The 18,747-nt window shown below is 35.2% G+C and overlaps 1 protein-coding gene across 6 annotated transcripts in view; it reads left to right on the top strand.

Annotated features, from left to right (window-relative positions):
* Positions 1 to 18,747, top strand: part of TAFA5 (TAFA chemokine like family member 5) — a 437,226-nt gene that overhangs the window by 368,729 nt on the left and 49,750 nt on the right. Inside the window, exon 5 of one of the 6 annotated variants that reach the window (XM_068669700.1) lies at positions 4,920 to 8,918. The exons of the other annotated variants lie outside the window; for them this stretch is intronic. Within the exon in view, the coding sequence (XP_068525801.1) occupies positions 4,920 to 4,928 (9 nt within the window). The 3' untranslated portion in view covers positions 4,929 to 8,918. Of the gene's footprint in view, positions 1 to 4,919; positions 8,919 to 18,747 lie in introns of those variants that run through there. 6 annotated transcript variants of the gene reach the window in all.

The raw sequence follows: 18,747 nt of genomic DNA, 5'->3' as shown, positions 1-18,747 counted from the left end.
GAATTAATTTGTATATATATATATATAATAATCCTAGTTAATTGGTCCTCTAATTAAAATGTATATTCTCTATCAAATGGCTGTGTTTCTGTCATCTTCATCAGTTATCTCTTGACCTTTCTTAAAAACTGATAAAAAATATAAGACCATAGTACATTCTTAAAATAATATCAGTAAGTCAAGCCAAGAGTATTTTGGTAGCATACTATGCAGCTGTTCTGCTCCAAGGAGTATGAAAATGTCCCTACCTGCATTACTGAAATAGTCACACAGTTCTGATGGGTTGTCATCTGATTATTATGAAATCCATATGTATACTTAGGATTGCAAAAAACCACTCCCACTTCATCAGCTAGAAGTAATACCTTATTTTTCATTTAGAAAAATCAAAAGAAACCTGGGTCAGATCTTCCTCTGGCAGTACATTTTAGGCCAAGCATTTATTTGTGTTTGATTCAACAAATAAAATCAAACTCTAATAAAAAAGAATGTTATCTTTTTAACGATGAACTTGAAGGGAATACAAGGAACTGACAGAACCCTATTCTCTGCAATATAGTCATTTTAATGAAAGCTAGGAATGCAGAATTTTATAATGTGTGTATATTTTAAACGTGTCAAATTGATGAACTTTAAAATGGAACAAAAAATTTTGGAGCATCTCCCAACATGTTGCGGAATTTGCTGACAAGACAGTTTGTATTTGAGTGTTATTCCTATTGGAAGATACAGCACCGAGCATATTTGTCAGCTCTTAACAAAATTATTGAAGTACTAGGAATTTGCATAGAAATAACACAAGTTTTTAAAAGGAAAACAAAGAAAAAATATAGGCAAGCACAAAACATCTGTCATATAAATGTTTGTATTCATACAAAAAATCCTTCCTTGAAAACAAACATTGCATAAAAATTTGGCAACATAGCTTATAAGATTATTATAGCTAGGTTGTAAAAACTGAAATATCTGCACATCAGTGTTTATATGACTTTTCAAGGAAATCTTCATGACAGTGTCATAAAGCTTAACCAAAATCACATTATCTGAAGAAAAAAAAAATCACTTATTTGCAGTTACCAGATGTAAAAAATAATTTGATACACAATATATATTGCATTACAAATTCCAGTGTATGGTGTTGTAGTTGTAAGGTTGTACTGTGAGCAGTGGGCCTAATGTAATAACAGTTTATTCCCTGCAAACCTGATTAGTTTTCCTTTATGTCACACAGTAGTCCAAGACCCCCAGCCCTTTTCAGAGCTGCAAAAGCATATAGTTCCTCGTGTCCCCTGTTTCCCATCACTACTATATCCTATGTTTATTTCCACATACAAAATGCCATAGATGCCAGCTAGCCATATGAGCAGGCTGTTTGTGCTGACAGTCAGACCTTCCCATCAGTAGGAGCATTAATTAACATTAATTTGTCATTAACATTTTTTTCATTCTGCGCTCTACCAAGTTTTCAAACATTCAGGGTCTTACTATTTTTGAGATGTCTATCAAATGTAGTTGAAAGTGGTCTACAGGCTCAAAAGTTATTAGTTTGAGAAGGGACTATTAAACGTCACAACCAGAAACTGGGTTAGGAGTGTTAAGTAATAAAGTTAATGTGATTGATTTTACAAGTATCACATCTTTTTAAAGTTCAAAGTTGTCACAACTTTACCAACAAAATGATGCACTGAAAAGGTGTAATGAAGCTCACAAAATTATTACAAAATATTTTTTTTTTTTAATGACACATTACTCCAGGCACAGTCTACTCACAAACCATGTATACAGTGTGATTTTTTTGCTAGCATCAACAAGACTGAATACATGCTGTACTGTTTTGGCTACAATATCAAATGTGAATTCTTGATTCAGGTTCTAAGTTGTCAGCATGCTGCATTAATAAAGTTACAATATATTCTCTGTATATTAGTTCAAGAATAGCCCCATATTCAGAATGGAGAATATTTGCAAATAAACCTTCTCATAAGATGAGGTTTTCTTTTTAATGATAGTTCAGTGTCTACTTAAAAGTGCAGAGGTATACAATTATTATGTCAAGAATATATACTTTGGTGTAACTATGTACCATTAAGCATGAGGGCATTTTCTGTAGACCTGAGAGGCTCAGTTAGTCAGCTCCTCCACAGATGAGTCTGGCCTATACTGTGGTCCAGCCTCAGAAGACTTGACCCTTATGCACAGTGCCCATCTTATCTAGGGCAGCCAGTGAGTGAAGCAGAAATGAACTAAAATGTAGACTTCAAATGGCTTCTTAGCTGTGTGGAAGCAGTCTCCAAGCACATCATATGGGAATAAAATGGCAGTGTGGCAATTACTGACAAATATTTTCTCTTTGCTTTTGCATTTTTCATGGGAGGAGGTCTGAACAGCCCTTTGTCTTACCTTATTTGCTGCTGCTACTGGTGTTTCTTCTGAGTCTTAATAGATATGAAAAAGCAGAATTTACTGAGCTTGGTTCAGTAATACTCTTTTGACCAGCACAGAATATGAATGCTTCATCATGCTGCACAGTTTTATACAAACTGTACTGTATGTAAGAAATATCTAGAATTTTCACCAAATTGCTGTAAGATTTGGTAGTCTTTGGTATTCTTTTCATTCTGTTACTTCTTTATATTCTGTATATAATTTCTGTCTCTCTCTCTTTTTTTTTTTCCTTACTATATATACAAATAAAAGTTGTTGGTGAACAATCAAACACTTTAGAAGAACTTTCGCCTTTTCAGTAAATGAACAACACTGACATAAGCAAGACTGAGTTCTGTGAAAACCCATATTTTGAGGTAGAGATTTGCTTACATTTTTTTTTCCAAGTGGGTTATTTTACAGTGGCTTAATATTATTGCTGAAATATGCATATATAATATATATTTTTTAATTCTCTGGTACTGCCATAGAGTACTATGATTTCTGGAATAATTCCCTTAAAAAAAATGATATTCCATTAGGAGCTAATAAGGAGAAAAAGAAGAAAGAATAAGATAGCTCCCACTGGCCATGCTTCTTTTGATACATCCCAGCTCCTAGAACAGGTGTAATACATGTATATGTTTTTGTAATGTCTACAGTATATGTTTTGGTAAAATAATTTTGTCCAGCTCTCCCTCATGACCGCAAAAAATATGCACATAGCTCTTATGCCAAAACTGCCACCATGAAATGATACACTGTCCCACTCCTGACACCTCCATGTTGCAGGTGACAGGAATAAGAACTGAACTGTGGTTTGGAAAGGGGCAAAAATATTATTGCTTCTACAGATATGCTGATGCCCTCTTAGAAGTTTTCTGGAAAAGTTGTATTGAAATCTGAGACTACTTTGCTGTTTTCTCACTTGCAGTATCATCTGCCAACTGCAGATTTCATCTTTCAGACATGTTTCATGTGAGATGGTTATTGGCCTCCAGAAAGGCATCTAGTGTCGCTTTCAGTGAAGGACTTGCTGTGAATCTCTCTTGCTGCTTTATCATAAACAGCATCTTAAACATAAGTAATCTCATTAACACTCGGAGTCCTCTGAAGATAGGACAGCCCTGATAAGGGTTAATCAGAGAGCTTTCATATTCAGTGTGTGGATACTCATTTGGGTCATTTGAGTTAGTAACTCATAAAGAGCAAGGAGACAGTGGGCTCCCAAGTCTAAAAGAGCTGCTGCTCTCCCAGCACTCTGCCTCCTGTAGAGCCTGTGCAAGCTGACTCGACTTGGTTGCAGGAGCAGCTTAGTCTTGCTAGAGAGAATGATCCGTCTTTTATAATCCCATGGAAACAAAATCTCTCAAATTAGGATGAACATGAAGAATGCAGGAAACATAAATACATAACCAATTTGAGAAATCCAGCAGCTATATATAGTTCCTTTCATAGAGAAGGCATTTGCTACTTTCTTTACTCTGTGCATTTCCCTTGTGACAAACTGAGGTGAAGCTATCACTCATGCCTAGTGGTGGAGAATAGCCTGCTGTTAGCAGCGGAGATTGCACTGCTGATAGCATTTTTGGTTGTAATAGTTCAAACAGTACATAACAAAGATAAAGGACCCACCATTACCGTCATCTTAGTAAAGGTACTTGTTAAAATAAGAGGGAAGAATATATTTTGTATAGTATTGGTAATATCTTGTAATAAAGGTAAGAGTTATAAGAGTTTAGGGCTAGGTCTCAGATTAATTTATATGAGGAATGATACATTCTATGATTCACATTAAAATTAGTTTTTGCATGCATTTCATTTTTGTTCTTGGAAAAGCAGGTGATGTGTCTGAAATATGATATTAAAGTGTGTCTTCTAAAGAGAAAGTCCCAAGTTACAAAGGATATATGGTCACAAAACATTTTTAGCTTTTTGTCATTGTTCAGAAGAAATAGGTGCACCATAATAAGCTGAGGATTGATTCAAATTGATCCAAAGATTAGAAAACCATCATACTTTGTAGATAGACATAATTTATTGTAACAATTCTTCACCTGGGAAGTACATACTCCCTGTTAGGGTGTGGTATATACACATGGAAAGCGGAAGAAGGTTGCTCCTGAAGGCAGCAGAGAAGATGTAACTGGGACAGACTGGCTGGGACAGAGATGACGGCAGGGGAAGAAACATGCTGAGACGGTTTCAGTGGAGTGGAAAAGGAATGGGGGGGAGGGGAGATAGAGCAACAGAAAAATCAGTGTCTGCTCAGTCCAGTGGCTGCCACTGCAGTGCTGACATCTCCAGCAGCTCAACTGGACGTGGATTGGGACCAAATGTCTCTGGTTTCATTTTCAGAACTGGTTTGCAAAGGTTAGGAGCTGAAGGTCTTAGCTATTCAGCTGTAGACTCTGTGAACAATCATTTTTGGTACACTGCCTCTCTTGGTTTTGGAGGCTTGTAAATACATAACATTTGCATTTATTTTTTGAAAGGTTTTCTGAAGTACAAGCAAGAATTTCCCTAGCCCTTTATTTGTGAAGCAGAGGGATGCCTGAGGCAAAGGATGTGGAGAAGGGGAAAAAAAGAACGGCAAAAAAACTTGCGGGTGATAGGCTGCTGCCATAGTAGGTCTATGTAAAGAGATAAATGCAAATTAAAAAGTTTGTCAACAGTTGTTTGCCTGTAGGACTTCACAGAGCACAGAGGTTTTTAAAGTCTTAGCATTGTACTGGATGAACCTCCCCAGATCTAAAAAGGATTTGAATTGTCTGTTTTAAAAATCTTAAGATGGGCGTACTTTAATTTAAAACACAAATCTATTATTATTGGCCATGCTTTATACTCCACTCTCATTAACAGAAGACTATAGGTGCTTTTTCAGCCCGGTATTTATCCTTCAGTGTTTGATTTATTCGTACAAATGCACATTGAGTAAAATGATTCAACTGAAGCAAAAATCTGACAGTTGCATATTAGGCAAGACTTTCATTTTTCTGAATGAACTAAAATGGAGGATACTTATCACACCTTTCTGCAAGCACACTTTGAATATATTTGCAAAATAATTGCATTTTATGCCAATAGTTAACAACCTTTGGAATAAATATAAGTTCTTGGCAGATTTTTATTATTTTTATTTTTGTATTCAAAAAACATTTTCTAAGTTAAAAAATTACCAAACAACTAGTGTGCACCTAAGTAAACTGGGGTTTAATATGGGACATCAACAGCGATGGCTTCAGAACCTTCTGCATGTCATTGCTCATAACTGTATATTTTCCCCCAGCTTTACTACATCATTCCTTGCTTGAATTTCTACTGTGCAGTTTGGATGATGGAAATAAGAAATTTTGAAAAATGTCAAGGGAAGTGATGCTGTAGTCTAAGTTGTTTATCTTGGAGTCTTCCTGAAGACTCCATTGAATTACTGTCTGATGGAGGGAAATTCTTGTTCTAGGTTCTGAGCTAACGGATTACTTGAACTATTCAGCATCATATTTTCGGCTTCTTCCTTTTAATTTTCTGTGCTAACACAGTAATGACACTCATTGGTTTCATGTTAAATGAGAGAACGAAGAAATGTACTGTTTTATTTTTTTATTTACATGTATTATACCAAATGAAGGGGAAAAAAAAAAAAAAAAAAAAAAAAAGAAGCTGTTTTCATCTTCATAGTGTGAAAAATGTTGGGGGATTTTTTTATCACTGCAGATGTTAACAGATTTATGCCATGTAAATTGGGTATGCTAATGATGTTCCAAAATGTTCTAATCAGTGTTTATTCTGTCATATTTTATTTATATTTGTTTTTCAAAATGTATGTGCATGTGATACAGGAAACTTGAAAATTATAATAAAGAAACCAGATTGAAATATAGGTTTCAAGTTAACTACAGAGATACGTGTTTTAATTAAAATAATTAGTAAATACGCATTATGAATACTCAGAGGAGTCCTTCTAATTTGTTTAGCAAAGTAACGTTTTAAAATATTTCTTCTATAATTACATCAGAAGTCCTTTTAAGCATAAACTGGACAGTGTGATGATGATCTGGAAAAGAAAGTCTTGGTATGCTTTAAAAATATCTAGGAATTAATATTTCTAATTTTATATTTAAGCTTCTAAGCTGAGCTCTTGGAAATTTTTTCCCAATATGTTTCAGGTTGAGAACATAAAGCTGTATAGATGTATTATAAAGAAAATGGATGACCTAGGTTGCTGTCTAAAAGTTTAACACTGTTTTCCATTACTTTCCAGACCATGGCTGACCATAAAAAGTTTTCCAGGTTTTCTGGAGAGTTAGCTGGTATTTACGTTAGGCAAAAATAAATTGTAGAGAAGCTTAGGCAGAAAATAGACATGATTTTTCCCTGAATACATACTTCTCCAAGTATCATTATCAGTGCACACACAGTGATATTTAATGTAACAACACAGGGAAATTTGAGATCAAACTGAGAAACGATAGAGAGTATAAGTGGGTGCAGATCTACATAGAGCTGGATATAAGATGATATAAAAATGCTGACTTGATGTAAGGTATCTAGGTATTACATTAGGCATAATTTAATTTAGACTGCTGTTAATGTACTTGTAGTTATTCCTAGAAAGATAAAGAATTCAGTCTATCCTGAGTATTACTGCGCAGCCATACCTTTGAATCTCTTCCATAGCCCTTTTATTGCAGTAAGCCCAAGTGACACAGCTTTCACATAGTGAACTTGCTTGTAAGTCATTTATGTCACCCTGAAAGCAGTTTTTGAAAAAAAAATATCACTAAAGACTGCAGATTCGTGTATGTAGCTTTCATAAGGAAGTATAGGGTATATTTTTGGTGACATTTGAAAGCCCAAAAGGCAGAATGTCTTGCTTTTTATTTAATAGGCTACACTTCACAGAATAGCTTGAATTGTATTCTGCTTTGTGTGAAAAAGAAATATTTTCAGTTTGCTTCCTCGGATTTTTTTTTTTTTTGGTGGTGGTGGTGGTTTTTTTTGTTTGTTTGTTTTTGTTTTGCCTTTTTTTTGTGTGATCTGTATCAACTGCTTGTTTTAATTAATCTCTTAAAGATTGTCTGCATAGCTGTCACCAATATAATCTTTTTCATTTAATGTGCAAATTAATTAATTAACTGAATGATAATGTACTGGACTTGTTCAGGTCACTGAGTGATAACAAGATTTATGGTGCAGACCCTAGAGATGTATTTTGTAGAGTCTGCATGTTAAGTTGTGATTCCACTGAAAACGATGGAAGACTTTCTGTTCACCTCAATAAATTCACCTCAGTTTGAGGAGCTTTACTATCTAGATGCTGTTGTCTGGCATTTGTATCTGTGATGCAACTGAAGATATGATATTAATACGAAAAGTGATTTTGTACGTCTAATGTCATAATTAGAGACATCTGTGTTAGCTTATGTTTTTGGCTCATTCCATTATCTGTGTGGGATGACTCACGTTAAAGATGTGTATCCTTTGCATACATAGTGTCATAGGATCACAGAATCATGGGCTGGTTTGGGTTGTAAGGGGCCTTAGAGATCACTTAGTTCTAATACCCCTGCCATGACCTGGGACACCTTCCACCACACCAAGTTGCCCAAAGCCCCATCCAGCCTGGCCTTGAACACTACCAGGCATGGGACATCCACAGCTTCTCTGGGTGACTTGCTTCCATGCCTCATCACCCGTCACCCCCCACATCTCTCAGAAAAAAAAAAAAAAAGAAAAAACAACTTCTGACTTTTAGTCAAATGAGGCACTATTGCAGCTGAACACAGGGGATATATGTATATATCAACAGGTATTTTAGAAGCACAACTAATCAGGAGATGGAATTACTGAAACCTGAAGGTGCTTCCAGAGAACTGAGTAAAGCAGGAACTGACACTACTGAACAAGCTATAGGCTGTCCAGGGAAGTGGTTGTGTCACCATCCCTGGAGTTAAAAGACATTTAGATTTAGAGTTCAGTGATATGGTTTGGTGGAGGACTTGTTAGTGTTAGGTCAGAGGTTGGACTCAGTGATCTTGGAGGTCTCTTCCAACCTAGATGATTCTGTGGTTCTGTGAAAAGTCCAAATATATGCTAAAAAAAAAATAAATCTTTTTTTTTTTTTTTCTTCTGTAAGTTTGATGGAAAAGTTTTAGCCATGTTTGGATTTCTCAGGCTAGCGCTGCAGGCACTTGATCAGCAGATAACCTGTACAGATGGTGACTTTGATGACATTTCAACAGTAATATTTGTGCAAGGATGTACTGTTCTGGAACAATTTCTCAAGTGAATGAGAAACAAACAATTTTCTCTGAAGATCAGGCCATTTGTTTCTACAGTTTTGTTTCAAGCAGAAGTATTTTTGCAAACAACTAATAAAGAATACCATATTACTTTGAATTTTGTCTGTTCTCATTTTTCATTTTTTTGCCAGTCTGGACTTCTTTATTTTCATCAGAAGACATTATTGGACTTTTTAAATTGATGATTTCCATTATAATCACACACACACACACACACACACAGATTTTCATAACACTAGTGCAGGGTAAATGCAAATATATACCTCTAATAAGGCTCTTCAGTTATGTTTGTTTATTTGTTTTCTACTAATTTGTTTTCTACTAAACAGATTCCCATCCTGTATTATTTACTATTATTTACTATATTTAATATTGTTATTTATCATGTTATTTGCTATTATTTACTTTAGTATTATTTACTATACCACTACTCCATCATTGTCTATACATTGTCATTGTATAACAGGAAATTGAAAGACACACTCCATATTGTGGGGAAGTGGTTTAAAGAACATTTGACAGAGAACATGAAAATCTTAGAAGGTTCCTGTTATAAGACGTATATGATCTCAGTGTTTTCCCTAGTATTCAAGACAATTTGCATTATCTCATCACCTTCTAAGGTGTATTTGAGATCTTGATTCCCCAAGAAAGAATAACAATGTCTAGAGATTTAACTCAGGTTTCTAGGCTTTGTAAATACAGCTCAATTTTACTCACCTTGACATTTAACTCTATGAACAAACCCAAGTCAGTAAAAGCCTTGAGTTTTGGTAGGACCTAGATTTATGTGCAATTCTTTGATTAGTCTTCTGCTTGGTAATAAAAGTGTATCAACATCAGGACTTCATTAGGAGTGCTGTTGTATAACTAACAAAAATATCTCTGTCCAACCGAGTTAAAAGTTAGAAAATATGAGTACATAGAGTGAACATAATGCTTTGTTAGACAATAAAATTAAGACTATGCTTAAGTCATATAGGAAGAGGACTCTAAGAAAAAAGCCGTTTTGTTTTTCTGCAATCATTGATAACTATACTTCCTAGCAAATTGACAAATTATTTAATCATGGTTTACCAAGTTCCAATTCACTTGCTTTCATTTCCAATTGCCAGTAGTCTCTTGTACATACATAGAATGTTTTACTCTTGGTCAGCTCACTCCTCCACTGCAAACAGAAATCAAATAAGCAGCTGAAGTCTTCAAAGTGTAAATTACAGTCTTGCACCTGACAGCAAAAACTTGAGTGTTTGAACTTGACAAATCTAAATTTGAACACCTGAAAACTTATTTTCCTTGTAATGTGATTGAATTTCTACAGCAATGATGAACAGAATTCATTTTCTAATAAACTTTGGATACTATTTTACCTTTCTTTCCATATATCTGACTGGATTTTCAGGGTCATTTCACTTTTTTGAACTTGACTAAAGTATCACAATTGCAGAGACGTTGTAAGTGTTTAGAGCATAGTGTTTTCTTACTGAAGGACACAGTTTGGGGAATTGATCATTTTTCTTCTCTTCCCCCTTGTGGTTCAGCTTTTGGCAGGTCAGCTTGCTGCATACAGAGACTGATTGATCTCTCACCGTGTGGAAGTGGCAGGTGCTTGTTAGGCCCCCAGTGGGACTTGCTTCAGTTTGCAGTGATTTCTCGTTCTTCTCACAGTATTGTTAATAGGCTCTATCTTTTGGTCCCTCAATCTTTAACCTGCAAACAAAATTGAATCTCTTTAATACAGCCAGCATTCCATGCTTTAATTAGGGTGTTTTAGTGCACAATCACAGACACACAGAGTTTAAAAGTAACTGAGTGCTAGCCAAAGGATTTTGTTCAGGTTATCTGTGGTCCAAATCCTAATATATTTAAGCAAAAATAAAGCCTGAATAGACTTTATTCAACTAAATACATACATATCTATATATACGTATTTCATATATATATATATATATATATTTCATGTATATATATGTATTTCATATATATATGATATGTATATATATATTCATATATATATAATATATATATAATTTCATATATATAATATATATATGAAATACATATATATATTATACGTATATATATGTATATATATATATATATATTTCAACTAAATATATATATGCTTCTTGGATGACAACTCAAAATATTGCTTTCTCAAAGGATGACGTTAAAATGGGTGCTGATTTTTAGAGCTGTGAACTCATGAAAAAGATTTCTTGACAAAAAGGGATGACTTCATTTAAGAAGTTTTGTAAAAAATGCTTAAATCACAGATCCATTCACAAAATAGCGGTTTATAACGCTTACCTTTATTTGTATCAGAAGCACTAGTTATCATGTGTCTGTAGGTTATTAGTTTGAAAAACACCGTGTTATTAAAATATGTACTAAAAAGTAGATTTTAGGAAAACCTACAATGTTTGTTTTAAGCCATCAAAGGGTAAGAATCCAAAATAACACTATACATTTTTTTCTATTTTTTTCTATTTTTTTATTTTTTAATATTACGTCTCTTTAGAATCCAGATGTCTTTCAAGTATGCACAACTTATAAACTATGTTTAAATATGTATGCATGTTTATCAGCATTTTGATTGAGTCAGGAATTGCTTTGCATTCACAGAGAAAATGTAAGTACTATGAAATAAAAGTTAGTGTATAATGTATCATTCTTTGTTATCTTCTGGTTTAACAGTAGGCCATGTAGAAATAAAGTTGAGGCTTTCTATTTAAACTATATTAAAAATCTTATGTCTTCTACATATTAGAAATTGCTGTGAGAAACTTCTTCCTTTGTTAAATTACAAATTATGAGGGTTTTTTTGGTAACTAGGAATGTGAGAGAATAATTATGAATTGAATGATGGCTTCTAGTAATTTCTCCTTCCTTTTTTTTTTTTTTTTTAAGCTATTGATTTATATTAAAGGTTAATGAGGTTTATTTATAATGAGCAACGAGAATGACTTTCTACTCAGGCGGATAAAGATAGAACAATAGAGAACAGTTTTAAACTAAGCGAAGATGTAGATTAGATGTTAGGAGAAAATTCTTCACTCAGAGGGTAGTGAGTCACTGAACATGTTGCTGAGAGACACTGTGTCTGCCCCACCCCTGGAGGTGTTCAAGACCATGGATGGGGCCCTCGTCAACCTGAGATAAGGATGGCATCCCTGCCCATAGCAACCCCCCAATGGGGGTTGGAACTGTATGATCTTCAGGTAGTCCCTTCAAGGTCCTTTCCAACCCAAGCCGTTCTATGAAGACTGTAGTTCTAAATGTGGATTCTTTATGAAAATTCTAGATTTATCTATTGTTATTTTTAAATTAAAAAACAGATTTGTAGACCTTTACATTAAATGGATAAGGCAGTTGAGATGTGGTTCTGCTGTTGAAGTATCTCATGCATTCAGCGTAATTCTGCAAATTAACACACATTACTTTTCTTTTCTGCCTAAAAGAGGCTTTCTACCTGTTTAAAATGTTGAAGTATTGAGCTAAAGCAGTGAAAAACCTATGTGAGATCTGTAAGGAATGGTGATATGCCTACAACTGTCCATCCTGATTTTATCACACAAAAGTTTATTCTATTAAATAGCTACCAATAGCTATGAGAAAGGCAAAAAAAAAAAAAAAAAAAAAAAAAAAAAGACATTAATTAATCCACCAAATCAAAAGGTACACTGTATTAAACATTCAAGTTGCAGTTAAATTGTAAGGAATTCAGAGACCATGTCAGCTGAGCTCAAAACTTGGTGGGGATCAGTCTCGTTTTTGTGAAGAGGTATGTACAGTAGGAAATATTTCTGTGACCCTACTGACAGTGTTTACCACCAAAGTATGACATTTACAAGGTCTGCTAGTCTATGTAGAGTCTCAGATTAATGTCAATGAAGGACAGAGTCACAAACACTGTTACGGTTATTTCTATCCAGTTATGTACATAGAACTTCTGTATTGTATTTCTGCACTTAAGGTTGCTTGTGGAACTGAAATTCATAGAATCATAGAATGGTTTGTTTTGGAAGGAACCTTAAAGATCATATAATTTCAACACGCCTGACATGGGCAGGGATATCTTCCCACTACATCAGGTTGCTCAAAACCCCATCCAGTCTGGGCTTGAATACCTCCAGGGATGGGGCATCCACAACTTCTCTGAGCAACCTGTTTGAGTACCTCACTGCCCTCAAAGCAAAGAATATATTCCTTTCATCTAAATCAACCCTCTTTTACTTTAAAGCCATTACCCCTTGTCCTATCACTCCACTCCCTGACAAAGAGTCTCTCCCCAGCTTTCCTGTAGGCCCTCTTTAGGCCCACTACAGGAAGGCTGCTAGAAGGTCTCCTCGGAGCCTTCTCTTCCCGAGGCTGAACAACCCCAACTCCTTCATCCCCTCTTCATAGAAGAGGTGCTCCAGCCTTTTGATCATTCTCATGACCCTCCTCTGGACTCGCTGTAATAGGTCCGTGTCCTTCTTGTTCTGGGGGCTGTAGAGCTGAATGCAGTGCTCCAGGTGGGGTCACACAAAAGCAGAGCAGGGGGGAGAATCATCTCCATCACCCTGCTGGCCATGCTTCTTTTGATGCATCCCAGTATATGGTAGGCTTTCTGGGCTGCAAGCACACCCTGCTGGCTTATGTTGAGCTTCTCTTCAACACCCCCAAGTCCGCCTCAGGGCTGCTTTCAGTCCATTCTCCACTCAGCCTGTACTTGTTCTTGGAATTGCCCCAGGCCAGATGCAGAATTTTGCACGTGGCCTTGTTGAACTTCATGAGGTTCACACAGGCCCACCTCTCATGCATGTGGACCCCTTCCCTCCAGCACATCAACTGCACCTCATAGCTTGGTATCATCAGCAAACTTGATGAGGGTGCACTCAGTCACATTGTTTATGTGGGATGTTAAACAGTGCTGATCGCCATGTTGACCCCTGAGGAACACCATTCATTACAGATCTCCACTTGGACATTGAGTCAGTAACCACAACTCTTTGAGTCTAAGTGATCATAGAGGTCTCTTCCAACCTAGATGATTCTGTGAGTGCAACCATCCAGCCATTCCTTACCCATTGAGAGATCCATCTGTCACATCCATGTCTCTGTAGTTTAGAGACAAGGATGTCATATGAAACAGTGTCAAATGCTTTGCACAACTCCAGGTAGATGATGTCAGTTGCTCTTCCCCTATCCACCAATGCTGTAACCCTATCATAGAAGGCCACCAATTTGTCACTTAAGATCTGCCCTGAGAGAAGCCATGCTGGCTGTCATCAGTCTTTTTCTTTTCCATGTGCCTTAGCAGAGTTTCCAGGAGGATCTGTTCCATGATCCTGAGAGGCAAGACTGACTGGCCTGTTGTTCCCAGGTCAGTCCTTTTTAAAAATGGGGATTATGTCTTACCTCTTCCAGTGAGTTGGAACTTCACTGGACTGCCATGACTTCTCAAATATGGTGGTTAGTGTATCTCTTCAGGCACCAAGGACTTGTGCACATTTAGGTTCTCTAGCTGGCTTTGAACCTGATCTGCTCCTAGACTGAGTGTTTCTTCATTCTCCCAGTCCCTGCCTTTGCCTAATCCTACTAATCCTAATGTGAGGTCTTAAATTCATGCCACTGCCAATGGGAACTAGCCTGAAAGAGATAAGTAAAAATAAACTCTTAGAAATCGAGTCCTTGTTTCCCCTGCAAAAATCAAATGAACAAGACTGGATTATCTCTTTTACAGTTTGTATAATTTAAGTTTCTTGAGCTGTACTCACCAGACTTCTGTTGTTAATGATATTTCTGTGTGCCGGCTTGGTAACTCCACAATATCTTATATTCCTAGAACAGAAATTACATTAAAAAGGGAACAGAATTAGCTCTGTTCAGTGAGCTCTGTTCACATGAAGACATTTTTCCATATTTCTCAAATATTTCATGTCTTAGCTGAGTTTTTTCTCCCTAACTGTCCACAACTCTATTCCATATACATTCCTAGTCATGACAAAATAAAAGAAATATCATTATTGTGACTTAATAACACATCATTTTAAAGCTAATAAATTAGCATTTTCATACCAGGCTGCTGAAGCAATAAAAGGGAAAACATTCTAAAACAAATGTATTATCCAAATGGGTCAAACTCAAATGACCTTATACTCAGTCAAGTTATTTTTCTCACTTTATCAAACAGAATAAAGTATAATATTTCTACCTTTCATTTCCAAGTTGTTTTGTTGTTGTTGTTGTTTAATGCTTTTTATTCTTTTAATTAACAAACATTTTATGATTTTATGATTTTTTTAACTGCTTTTATTATTTACATAAAAAAATATAAGCTATGAAAACAGTGAGTGCTAAAAAACAAACAAGTGTTTTTTTAACTTTTAGGATGAAAAAAGACCTGAATGTGACTGGCCAAACTCACATTCTTCTGTGATACAATCTAGGATAATGCAGGAATAGAAAACATTGCCATTACATTCCCAAAGGCTATTTACAGTAATTGTACAACATTAGTCTCAATTTTCCATAAAACGGTATTTCTTACAATCATTTTAAATGCATAAATGGTAAATAATTGAAATAAATGGGGACATACATAACTGTTTATTTGCCAGCAGACTTTTAAAATGTAAGGCTTTTTTTTTTTTTTTTTTTTTTTTTTTTAATGCTAGACAAAGCAATGCACATGAAGTGCTTAGCTCAGTAAATAAAGAGGGATGATCTTCTGCAGGAAAGTAAATCTTGCTTGAAGGTATAATCAGTACTGTACTGTTAGTGCAAATCCAGCTTATGTACAACAATATAGGAATCAATTCAACTCACTGGTGCCTTCAGATTCAAGACCATTTGTAGCAACAAAAGGCACTGCACTTAATAATTTTAACCTCCTAATCTTTTGACTGTGCCTCAGAAATGACAGATACAATCCTGTTTAAACAAAATGCGCAAGCTGTCAGACAGTAAGTGTGCTTTACATGCTGCACTGTATGAAGTGCCATTAGGACACATCTGTATAGCAAAACACAAATATTCTTTTGTTGTACTGAGAATTTGTTTTGATTTCACCTCAGGCAGCAGAATTTTGTTCTGGCAAAATTAGAATGCAAAGTTGCATGGTTTTCATCCCCTTTGAGCAATGTGCAGTTAGGAATTGTTAATGGTATTTGTTTTAAAACTGAAGAGTAGTATTAAGTACTTCATGCCTAACGCTCAGAGAGCTTCCACAGGGGAGAAACAAAAAATGTGAATCTAATTTCATTTCTAGGATGTAAATTTAGTTATTACCACTGAAATTAACAGAACCTACAACATTTTAAAAATTTTGAAAGGACCTTTGAAAGTTTACTGTTTACTGTTTACTTTGAGGGTTAACTGTTCAAAGTTTTATTTCTGATAAAATATTTCCTTCTATGTTTTCTGCTTACACTGTTTGTGTTACAATATGCATACACAGATTACAGGAAGAGCCTCAAGGTGTATTCTTCTTATTGTGAATAGGAGCCATCGTTAAAAGATCAAGATTTGCCAACATTTTCAAATACAGCAACATACTATAATTACTTTTCTGTTCTAGGCATAGAATTGGGTTGTAAGTGTTGGCAAATTCAGACTTTTTAATGGTGCCTGCTTTAAGTAACAGCCTTTCAATTATATGCACTAGTAAAAAGCTGTTCCAGCAATCCAGGTATAAAAGAGCATTTTGAAGTGCACATGAAGTAGGATAGTTGTGAATAATAAGCTAGAAAATATGCTTAAGGAATCACTTTGCTATCATTGCGGTGTACAAATTATACAGGAAGAGCTGAAAGCTGACATCTGTTTTTTAGCTCACTTCTATGCACTGCAAGCTTAGTATTGTTGTTCGCCTAAAGCTATTTTTGCACTTATTAAGAATCAGTCGATCATGCAGCTCCTAAACAAAAGAAAATTATTTGTTGACTGCATTTATTTAAATGGCTCTCCAAATCTCCAAATTATGGATTTCATATGACAGATGAGGAAAAACAAAACAAAACAAAACAAAACAAAAACTTCCTACATTTCTCCTAATGACATTTATTTTTATTTTTTAATAATATATCATTAATAATTCCTTGTAACCTCATAATTTGTCTCATGAGAAATAGAAGGTTTGCTATTAGAGAATCAACTACATTTCTTGTTTAAAAAATCCTAGAATTGTATATAGGTTTGCCTTGTCAGTATTCAGCCAGAAATATTTTCTCTCAGATAGACTGATGTAAATTGTTTCCAAAAATATATCTTGTCTCCACTGAATTTTTGCATTAGTCCTTTTTCCTGAATAGAGCAGACTCAAAATGTTGTAATGTGCCATAACTTTTCAGTATTTTTCACTGGAAAACTATTTTTGAGACTATTCTTACGTATTTGGTCATAGCATTTCAGAATGCTTGTTTTCTGGAAAGAAGACATATGATGCATACTGACTTTGATCTTTATTGAATTATCAATGTAAACTGAATACTGAACAAAATCCATATTTATGTTTATTCCTCAAAATTATACTGTCTCAATACTGATTCTTAAAAAAGCTATTTACATTGAATTTAGACCAGGCCCAAACACCTTAATTTTGGGACATCTAAACCAAACATTTTTGGAGAGTAGGCCAGTATCTTAAATTCCTGGTGCTGATAGCTTGCTGTGATAGTTTACAGCTCATTGCTGTTCCATGCCTTCCTAGATTTGAACATTTAAATCTGTCTGTTTGGTCACCAGCTAGGGTCATAGAGAAGGCTCCCCAAGACATGATCTATCAGGTAGATGATATAATGATTTGTAAAGCTCTTTGAGCTGCTGTTCAACATGACAGTTTCTTTCTAAACGTTCTTGGTTTTGTTTTCAAATGTTAATCAGAAAGATCTGCAATTCTGAAATCAGCATGTTTAAATTGCCTAATTAAATATGATACAAGGTTTTAGTTTTCAGTTGTTGACTAGATTCCTGTGGAGTGATAAAGGCAGAGTTTAATTGCACATTAGATGAGTTGTAATGAAAAAGACACACATGGAATGGGACTCATCACAGTGTATTCACTGAGACCCCCATTTAGATTCTACAGAAAGAGGCAAACCCTAGCAGAGAGTGATTCTCATCCTTAATGTAAGTATCTAGTGTGTATGGATAAATTAATAATTGTCTAAGTTTTTGTAAATAAGGTTAATTCCATCTAAAAGTGGAATGGTATACATGCTGTTTTTATCAAAGGAGCATAGCAATGGTAGATGTCAAGAGCCTTTCTCTGTTACACCAAATTATATTCCTATGATTTAAAAAAAAAAAAAATTGCAACGCCTTGTTTGTTTTTGTCTGTTTGCTTTTGTTTTTCTTGGTGCTTTTCTGTTTGTTTTGGTTTGGTTTGGTTTGGTTTGTTTGTTTTTCTTTCTTCTTTTACAATACATGAGATTGCAGAATATGGTTTAGCAATAATATTGCTGAATATTCTGTGAGCTCTTCAAACTGTTATTTTCTTCTAGTTAGTTGCTCTTTTTTGTTTGTTTGTTTGTTTGTTTGTTTGTTTCTTAGAGATTTACACTTTTAAGTAAGTTCAAGTCATTTTTTCCAAACCAATTCAAAAAAAAAAAAAAAAAAAAAGCTGATTTAAGGCCTCATACAAATTCGGTAATACACTGTGACATTTATTACATTGTCTATTTTGTCCTTCAATAATATTCTACCAAGGACAGTAAGAATACTAAAACAAATGCACAGCTCTTCTGCATCACTGCAATAATTAAGCCAAGCAAAGTGACACCTAAGAATGCCTTACTTATGCTAGAGGCCAATTTGGTTCCCAGCAGCCTTAAAAAATTATGAAGAGAGGTGACAAAAAAGGTGGAGGAGAGCATGCGTGACTTCCAGTGACTGGTGTATCATAAGTCTGCTTTTGGCATTATATAGAGTATATTGCACAAGCTGACCTCTTTTCAAAGGGAGTCACAGCTCTGGAGAGGGCATGCCAGAGGGGGAACTCTGTCAGTTTTTGAAAGGGTTATTGAAGGCCACTGAC

This window comes from Anas acuta, chromosome 1, assembly GCF_963932015.1.
Source record: "Anas acuta chromosome 1, bAnaAcu1.1, whole genome shotgun sequence".
NCBI lineage: Eukaryota > Metazoa > Chordata > Aves > Anseriformes > Anatidae > Anas > Anas acuta.
Note: the sequence above shows the minus strand (reverse complement) of the source record. Positions and strands in the feature narration are given on the sequence as shown.